The sequence below is a fragment of the Pinus tabuliformis genome, chromosome 5_1, assembly GCF_031772625.1.
Source record: "Pinus tabuliformis cultivar Carrire ecotype Pingquan chromosome 5_1, CPIR1, whole genome shotgun sequence".
NCBI classification, from domain to species: domain Eukaryota; kingdom Viridiplantae; phylum Streptophyta; class Pinopsida; order Pinales; family Pinaceae; genus Pinus; species Pinus tabuliformis.
This window is the reverse complement of record NC_142305.1, coordinates 346,625,507-346,635,947: the sequence shown is the minus strand read 5'-3', so window position 1 is coordinate 346,635,947 and position 10,441 is coordinate 346,625,507. Positions and strand designations below refer to the sequence as shown.

Genomic DNA, 10,441 nt, shown 5'->3' with positions numbered 1-10,441 from the left:
CAATCATCGTAGCTATCCAAGAAATGGCGAGGCTAGGCAATCCACTATCAATCCAGGAAATCCTCCATGCCAATGATAGATGACAACCAAGAAGCCAAATCCATATGTCATGCATGCCAAAACTAGTGAAGAAATCATACATGCAACTCAGTACCTTCAACATTCAACTTCAAATAAGTGTCCCATTCATCCATGGTTATTTTTTTTACCTTTATTACATGGAATTTTCACCAGGGTTGTTACAGAACCCTCCCGCTCAGGGGACACCATCCTCGGTGTTCAATCACATATCTACCTCAGCAACCTACTAAAAGAAGACATACTACTCATGGAGCTTTATAACACAGCTCGATGCATTATTTACAAGTAAAGATCTATGCAAGAGAAAAAACATCATGATAACATACTGCATACTCAAGATTTATAACACAACTCATTAGGGTATTTACAATGATCATCCTACTCAGTGCCAACTCATATAACATCACAACATCATGATAACCTAACCACATGATAGCATAATAACCTACTGCCCATACTGCATAGTGGAGCTTTATAACATAGCTCGTTAAGGTATTAACATCCACACACTAGCGTACATATAGCAACGTCATCAAAATATAGATACGAAAACATATGCCAAATCATATACCAAAGCATATATCAAAACATATACCAAACACCATGTCTAAGCATATATCAAAACATCATATAGCATATATAAAACCATCCTAAAGCATATATCAACCACCATAAAGTAAATACCAAACCATCATAAAGAATATAGAAAACCACCATAAAGAAAATACCAAACCAGCATGTCAAGCTGCTTTGCCTCAACCAGAAAATAGGGAATTATGCATAGCTCACATCTGATCCACCATCTCCCATGTAGCTTCATCGGGCCCAAAGTGCTTCCATTTCACTTTAACTTGCTCTATTGCTCAGTTCTGGAGCATGAGCACATCTTTCTGCAATATACACTGAGGCTCTCGCTAGAATTCTCCATCTGGTTCCACTTGCAATACATACCATTCAATCGCATGATCAACATCCTTAATATACTTCTTAAGCAAAGATACATGGAAAACATCGTGGCCTTTCACCGTCAAAGGCAATGCAAGTCGATAGGATACTGGCCCAATATGCTTAATAATACTGAAGTGTGCACAATACTATGGTGCCAACTTGGCACATGAGCCAAAGTGCAAGGATCTCTTCTTCGGTGTGATGCAAAAGTACACTTCTTCCCCAACATAGAACAAATCATTCATGTTTGCATAACTCTTCTTCCTATCTTGAGCTACCTTGAGATTCTTCTTGATCACTTGCATCTTTTATTCCATGTCTACCAAAATATCTGCTCCAATAAATACTCTACTAACTGGATAATTCCAACTAATGGGAGTGTTACAACTCCGCCCATATAATTTCTCCAAAGGACTCATCCTTAGTGACTCTTAATAATTGTTGTTGTATGCAAAATTGACCAAAGGGAGATACTCTTCCCACTTGCATTGTTGGTGCATCACATACATTCTCAACATGTCCTTTAATATCCTGTTGAACCTCTTTGTATGTCCATCTATCTGCAGATGCTAAGCTATGCTGTAGGCCAACTCTGTGACCAAACCAGCAAATAACGCCTTCCAAAACTTGGAAGTGAACTTCGCATCCATGTCTAACACAATATTATTTGGAACACCGTGTAGTCTAACCATGGCTTGGATGACTACATGTGCCACATCACTGGATGAGAATGTAGACTTTACCAGGAAAAAATGTGCAACCTTTATTAACCTATCCACAATGACCATGATGGAATCATGCCACTTCACTATCTTCGGAAACCCTGTGATGAAATCCATGGAAATGACCTCCCATTTCCACTTGGGAATAACGATCGGCTGTAGCAGTCCTCCTGGATGTTTACACTCTATCTTCACTCGCTGACAATCGAAACATCTAGCCACAAACTCTCTTACATCCCTTTTTAGATTCGACCAATAGTAATATATCTTCACCACTGTTAGTGTCTTTTAATAACCTGGGTTACCTGAATAAGGTTTTGAATGTAACTCCCTCAATATCACCTTCTTGAGCTCACTACTATCCTTCACATATATCCTGTCTCAGAACCTAACCAATCCATCTTCTAGAAGACAATAGTCCAAATCCTGTGCACCTACACCTGAACCTATATATGTACCTATACTTGTACCATCACTTGTACCTGTATCTGTACTATCACCTGTACCTGTAGTTGTATATGTATTCTGTTGCAACCTGTGGACAATCTCAATATATATGACATCTTGTTGTCCTGCCTGTAAGATCTTGTCCTGTAAATTTGTCCCATAAGAGCTCATAGTTGCTAAGTGATTCACCTATACCCATATGCTAAGAGAATTTTCCACTCAATTCTCCTTGCCTTTGATGTATCTGATCTCAAAGTAAAACTCACTAATTCTGGCCAACCATCTAGCCTACCTAGCATTCAGAATCGGCTAGTCAAAAAAATACCTCAATGCAATGTGATCTCTCATAAGCACAAACCGTCTGCCAAGAAGATACACTACAACAAAACCAGCGATTAGTGTCCCTTTTTACTTCTTTTTTTGCATCTAGAGCCCTTTTTTGGTGCTATTTGCATCCATTCATCAAATATGGTGCAAAACTTGACACAAAATTTGCATCAAGTTTTGCACCAAATCTTACACCAAGTTTAGCACCAGGTATTGCAATAGGTTTTGCACCACGTTTTGCACCAAATTTTATGCCAAGCTTTCTATCATCCTTTACACCAGGTTTTGTTCCAGGTTTTGCATCAAGTTTGGCACCTAATTTTGTTTGACATACTTTTGCATCCTCATTTGCATCCACTTTTTGCACCTACACTTGCATCAACTTTTGCATTGACTTTTGCATCCTTTTTTGCATCCTTTTTTAAATCATTTTTTGCATCCATTTTTTCATCCATTTGTGCATCCCTTTTGCGCCAAGTTTTACATCGTGTTTTGTGTCTAGTTTTGCATAAAATTTTGCATCTACTTTTGTTGCATCCACTTTTCCCTCTTGTTTGGCATCCATATTTACATCCTCTTTTGCATCTATTATTGTACCCGCTATTGCATCTAATATTTTTGTGCCACAATTAGCGCCTAGTTTGGCACCTCCTTTTGCACCCACTTTTGATTATAATTTTGCATCCACGTTTGCATCCTCATTTGCGTCTAGGTTTTCATCAACTACTACATCTATTTTTGCATCCTTTTTTGTATCCAATTTTGGACCGGGATTTGCATCGGGTTTTGTGTCTCGTTTTGCATCTACTTTTGCATCGACTTCTATTGCATCCACTTTTGCACACAATTTTGCATCCACTGTTGCACCCATTTTAAATTTCACTTTTTGCATCCCTTTTTACATCTTCATTTGCATAATACTTTGATTCTTTTTTTGCATCTATCATTACATCCACTTTTGTTATGCCACAATTTGCACCATGTTTTTCACTCACTGTTGTATCCACGTTTGCTTCCAATTTTGCATCCATGTTCACATCCTCTTTTGGATCAAATATTGCATCTATTTTTGCATCCACTTTTATGTCAGGTTTATGCATTGGGTTTTGCATCTCGTCTTGTATCTACTTTTGCATCTACTTACATTATATCCATTTTTTGCATCCAATTTTGTTTTGCCTGTTGCATCAATGTTTGATTCCACTTTTACATCCATTTTTGCATCTTATTTTGCATATTTTTTGTCTATTGTTACATCCACTTTTGTTGCACCATATCTTGCGCCTACCATTGCAACCACATTTGCTTCCATGTTTGCATCCCCTATTGCATCCACTTTTGTTTCATCCATTTTTGCATATACTTTTGTTTCCGTTGTTGCATCCACATTTGTTTCACCACAATTTGTGCCAAGTTTTACACCTACCATTGGACCCATGTTTGCTTCCACTTTTGCCTTCATGTTTGCATCCAAGTTTGCATTGACAACTGCATCTACTTTTGCATCCACTTTTGTGTCAGGTTTTTCATGTTGTTGTGCATCTACTTATGTTGTATCCACTTTTCATCCAATTTTACTTCTATTGTTGCCCCATTTCTATGTTCGCTTTTGCATCCCTTTTCCAACACTCATCATATTTTCTGCATTGATGATATTCCTTATGGCATTGACAATTATGAACAATTGATGACAATGTCAATAATATTGACAATGATGAAAATGAAGATGATGGCGATGACATGAATTGTGATTATGATGATAAATACGATAGTGGTTACAATGACAATGATGATGATGGCAATGATTATGATGATGACGATGCTAATGACGTTGGCGAATCTTCCCAATTTTAGATGTTGTCATTTTCATAATCATAAGCATTATCTTTGGTGTCATGATCATAATTTCATCTAGGTCATCATCAAAAACAATAATGGCATGAATGATGATGATGCATGATTACAACAATGTCGATAGAAATTACATTAATGATGATGATGGGGATGATAAAAATGACAATGACAATGATAATGGTGGTGACTATGATCATCATCGATCATCTGTCAAAAATAGAGTTGTTATTTCTCCTACGTATATCAATGTGTCCTAAACAACCCTTTTCTAGCACTGATCACATTTTTTGGGTTGATGATATTTCTTACAACATCTACAATTATGAACAATTGCAAACAATGTCCATAATGATGATGATGATGGCAATAATGGTGATTATGATGATAATGTAATGATGGCAATAACAATGACAAGGATGATGGTGATGATGATGACAATGATTATGATAATGAGAATGACCTTACAATCTTATGGATTCGTGAACAATTACTAGTTTCAATACCATCTTCTGGATACGTATTACTATCATACTTTTTAAATTTTCTGTCTCTCTTGAGGTATCTTACTATAATGGTGTTGTCAACACTAGAAAGATATCTTGTTGTAATGGTGGTTCTAATGTTAGCACTAGCAAAGTTTAGTAGGGAGGATGCTACTACAAGAGGAATTCCTTCTAAGTGACTATGGCATTCAAAATGAGGCTTTATGGGCTTCTTGTTAACACATGTTCTCATGCTCATATAAAATTAATGTGAAAAGTTGCTTTAATTGGTTCCCATGCATAATTGATATTGATAATGGGGTGGTATAAAATTGTAATGGGCATATCTGTTAGTTAGTTATGATGGGTCAACAACATTGAAACCATCCAAGTGACATTTCACCTTGGAACAATCGTCGCTCGTGCGAAAACACGAAGTTTATGTAAATGAAAGTTGTGATTGTAGTGGAATTAAAACCATCGAGAAATATCAAAGAAGACGCTGCCTACCAGTTTTGAAAGACAACCAAGGCATTGAACAACTATTTGCGTTAGGATGTAGTGAGGGAATCGAAGGAAATTTGGCAGCCCTAAGTTGCCATTACTATTGCCAATCACACATTCAATAGTAACTATAAAAGGTAGCCACATATAAACAGAACTTCGAGGTGTTGACAGTCAGAATCTATTGTAATAGCTTTGACGTATATATAGTTTTGTGTTTAGATGAGAATGAAGTGGGCTTCATCCAGGGTTCGGCTCAATCCTCGTCCATTCCATGCAGTGGTGTTTAATTCGCCAAGCAAGAGAATATTACGTGAGTGTTCAGAGTTAAATCAACAGAAATCAAGGACGTGTGATTGTCAAATTATTGCTCCTCCTTATGATTGAGCGCTTGATGCGATGGTCATTATCCTTGGGTGATACTTTTATTCCCCATTTTCTATTGAAAAATTAGCGTTTTTATGTTCGATTATGATAGGATTGGATGAACGCCGGTTTGGGTGGATGTAGACCCATGTTTTTTTGTGGTGATCTTCAAATGTCTTGAGGATAAGAAAAAAATCCTTGACCAAGGTCCATGGTTTTGGGGATGAGTTGGTCTTCTAGTGAAGCCATGGTTTCCCAACTTCAATCCTCTCACTATGTTGCCGATGACTACTCTAGTATGGGTAAGATTCCCAGTTTTCCCATTCACTTTACCCATCTAGATCTCTTAGAAAAAGTGGGCAATTTTATTGGAAGATTCGTCAAAGTAGACAGGGAAAGACTTTTGAAAGGCATTTTCACCTATGTTTGCATATGTGTTTAGGTAGATCCCAATGAAGTTTTGTGAGATAAAATTGAGCTCAAGTGGATGGGAATTGTGTATTCCCAACCCCTGGACTATGAAAATACAACTTTTTGATATAGGAATTACCAACAAGATAGACACCTTCAAACTGTCTGTCCCTTTCCAATAGGGGCTTCCTCCTTACAGTCATCTAAGAACTCTAGCTGCCGTTGGAGGGATCTTAAGGAAAGAGAGGGATCCAAAATGTAACACCCCTCCCTTGTGTGTCAAACTTTGCAAAACTAAGCTGAGAAAAGCTAGGTATGATGTGTAATATAAAAAGTAAATACATTATTAATAAATTAATCACTTGGAAAAGCGAGACACCAAGAGATGAGATTCTTGCCAAATCACATTGGTGAATGGGAAAGGATAATTCTTTCATGGTAAAGCTTCTCGATTTAATTCTAGATAAGTTGGATGGATTGGAGATAAATATCCATTGAGAAAAACATAAAAGTTGTGCGGGAGAGAAAGGCAGTCTTCTATGAGGAAAATCCTCATGGGAGAGAAAGCTGAGCTTTTATGAGATAAGCCTACGCAAATGGATAAAAAGATCCATAAAAGCGAGACACCGCTAATGGAAACCATATCATGAAAGAAGGTATTATATACCCATTGCATAGATCAATTGGAGGCGGTTGATCCATGGCAAGAACCTCGACTCGGTGGTGAACTGAAGAGTCATTTCTAGGTTGGGTAGCGGTGCTCTGTTTTCCAAGTGTCGTTCTCTCTTTTGATCTAGTTTGACTCACTTGCGTGGATTGTTCTGTATATTGGTTTCTTACCCTCTATGTTACAAATTCCTTAGCATATGAGAGAATTTGATTGAGTTTTAAATGCACTGCATGTGGCGTTAATGAGATGATTTTATGGATGCACATAAATGAAATTCTAATTACAGTCACAGTATGTGGATCTTATGTAGAATTGGTGTTAACCTGTCTTTTGTTAAGATAGTGAATAGTCGTGCTTTAGCCGCTATGCAAATTTGTTAATTGTGGTTAAGGCTCGACTATATAAACTATGGTACAAGTTATTTGTGCTATGCATCCAATGTTGCGCTTCTGATTAATTGTGCATAATCCCTAAGATACACATGTTAACGTGTCATGCAACTATGGCAGACGGATTATTGATTATGTATGATAAATGATTTTGTTTTGAAACGGTAGAGCCTATGGTTCGGGTTATCTAATATATGTATTATGCATTATAGGATGAATTGCATCCATTGAGGCGTTCTAATTATTTATTCGTATTGCATAAGATATATGTCGGTGGTACTTTCGGCCATGACAATAGGAATATGAACATGCTATATGGCAAAGCTAGTTATTGTAAATGGATGACCTGATCTCCATAAATGTTGGATTGAATCCTCAAAGGAGGGATACTCGAATGCGGGATATTGAATAATATTGATTGATTCCTCCTCTGTGATGTGATGTAGGCATGGGTAGAAGTGCTTGTGTTAGCTTTGTTATGAGGTAGTTGTATATGAACGCGTGTGACAACCATTACATCTAAATTTATTACAAGCTAAAATTAGTAAAGGAAACCAATATGTTGCCTTTAATACTGTGGCTACGAGGTGTCTACTGAAAGAGGACCCAAAGTTGATCATAATTCATGGAACAAGGTACCAATCAACCTTAAGCACAATGCAAGAATAGGATGAAAACCTTAAGCATGACCACCAACTCATCGAATGGCCTTGAGGCTGCAATATGCAAGAAGAGGATGAAAAACATTGACTTTGAAAGCTTTTACAACCAGAGAACCTTAAAACCCCAACTCCCTCCTTAGGACAAGTGTATTTGAGTTTACCAAGAGTTGGCTTCCAACACACCCAATGCTCAATGCCAAACATGACATGGTACACTAAAACACAAAGACCGTAAAACCTTTCAACATATCGACAAAGTACACATTCTTCCTTGAAATACACATTCTAAGGAAACCCACAAATGACTTCTCCTCATTTTGAGGATGGTACATAAGTTAAATTGGATTGCATAGGGATTTCTTAACACAGGGTTCAAAATTATTACAACAATATACTCATTAATCACTAAATATGTCATTTGTAGGAATTGAAGTTAGGTGGGGAGGATAACACTCCTATCCATTTTTAAAGCTACACCCAATTAATAAGTTCTCCATGTGCCACAATAAATGAAATTTTTATGACTATAGTGACACATCCCTCGAGATTTCCTTCCACACCAACACTTTTATCCATGAACTAAAGAGTGACTATTTCATTATTATATTATACATACATGTTAATATAAGCATTAAAATTTGTATTCCTTTGTAAAAAATGCTAGTCCAAGAGATACATTTGATCACCTTGTCTTGTATCCAATATCCAATGTTGACCCCTATATCCTTAGATCTAGAGTGAAGGTTTCATTTCTAATGTTGTGTTTGAGCTTAAATTCTAATTAAATATTTGGGTTAGCCAAGGTCATTACTTAACTTAATGGCTTTGCAATATTACTTAACTAAACCCCAATTAAGAGTGTTGTTAAGTATTGCTCCAATATAAAATTTCTCAAATTCTCCTCTCCTTGTAAGAAGAAAAACTCTAGCTATTCTCGCTTTCCAATGTAACATTTCTGCAATTTTATGTATTCTCCTCTCCCGATAAAAAATAAAAACTCTAGCTATTCTCGCTTTCTACATGTAACATTTCTTGCATTAAGGGTTCCCTGTATTATGAGTGCGAAGAAGCTTACCGTATACTAATTACTAATTTGGAAATAAATACATGGGGTGTCTTTCTCATCCCCTCAGTTGAAGAATGGAATTGGCACATACAATCCTACCTTGTGCAACCTCCAACTTAGCATAATTTCGTCACATACTTAAAAAGGAAGAGCATGTAAATATTCATGCACACTCTAACATCAACATCAATGGCGATGCCTATCTCATCCATTGTCGTAGCCCAACTGTAGCTTCCACTACCATTAAATGCAAAACCACTGACAAACAGAAACAGACACAGAAGCCAAACACCGTTATTGATACTTACGAAGGTGTGGCTTCATATTTGCAAGATTGTACACACATATTCAGATTTGGGTTTCATGGAAATATTTTCTTGCTAAGCAAACTAATAAACCTCTATACAAAGTCGACCGCATGAATTATGCACGACTGGTTTTTGAAAATTCCCCTAAACGGGACTGTGTTTTATGGAATGTGCCCATCAGAGGGTACGCCATGAATGGACCCTGTGAGGAAGCCCTCCTACTCTATTCCCAAATGCGGCAGAAAGGCATACAGCCCGATGAACTCATTCTTCCCTTTATTCTGAAGGGGATGAAGGTTCATCATTTTATAATAAGAGCCGGATTGGATTGCAATCTATTTGTGGGGAACGCCCTTCTTGCTCTATATGCAAAATGTGGAAGTATAGAGAACGCACGCCAAGTGTTTAACAAAATGTGTGAGAGAGATTTGGTGTCATGGAACTCTATGATTGTTGGATATTCTCAAAATGGACATGCCTATGAGGCATTGACGCTTTTCCATCAAATGCTGCTAGAGGAGGTGGTACCGGGTCCTGTTACTATGGTTAGTGTTCTCCGAGCATGTGCATAGGTCGAAGCTCTTCAACGAGGTAAGTGTGTGCATAGTTACATGATTAGAAATGAGATTGAGATCAACATCTTTGTAGATACCTCCCTCACAGATCTCTATTCGAAATGTGCAAGTATTGAAATGGCACGTCTATTGTTTGACAAAATGTCTTGACAGAGATGTTGTGGCATGACTGCATGCAGTCAAAACACCCACGAATGTGATGTAGGTTGGCTTCACGCCACTGTGCTCCATTTGAGAAAAGAGCCCAAGAGCATTTTCAGCATGCCCATTCATACCAAGACCCTCAATAATGTCTTGACCGTTTCAGAGGGGCTATTGCGAGGTTTGCGTAATGGAGTTCGGACAGATTCAGGACGGGGGGGTTTTCTGCATTTTAAGACGGTGATTCGAGGTTTTGTTTCTGAAGCATAAAATCTCTGTAGCAAAAATGAAGTCTTCTCTGAGGAAGCTGCGAGGGTTTTCACTCAGCAAACATGGAGTTAAAGAGAAACTGGGCGCGGTCTATCACAGCCAGAAGCAGCAGCAGCTGCCACCTACGGCTTCCCTGGACGAGCTCGTTCAAGCTTCCCAGGTACCGATTTCATGGATCATTTTACAAGTTAGGGCATGCTGTTGTTTTGTTTATATTT

At 37.7% G+C, this 10,441-nt stretch overlaps 1 protein-coding gene across 1 annotated transcript; it reads left to right on the top strand.

Moving 5' to 3' along the window:
- The first annotated feature begins 9,347 nt into the window (after nucleotides 1–9,347).
- On the top strand, nucleotides 9,348–10,223 carry LOC149164870 (pentatricopeptide repeat-containing protein At3g22690-like). Its single transcript, XM_089429626.1, has 2 exons — nucleotides 9,348–9,782; nucleotides 9,966–10,223. Exons 1-2 carry the CDS (start codon nucleotides 9,348–9,350, stop codon nucleotides 10,221–10,223), a joined length of 693 nt encoding a protein of 230 aa, XP_089285752.1.
- The last annotated feature ends 218 nt before the right edge of the window (nucleotides 10,224–10,441 follow it).

Bases quoted from the DNA above. Each gene is read 5' to 3' on its own strand.
- LOC149164870 (XM_089429626.1), top strand. From the start codon at position 9,348: ATGAATTATGCACGACTGGTTTTTGAAAATTCCCCTAAACGGGACTGT. The intron at 9,783-9,965 runs GTTAGTGTTCTC...ATGTCTTGACAG, and splicing joins TACCGGGTCCTGTTACTATG to AGATGTTGTGGCATGACTGC.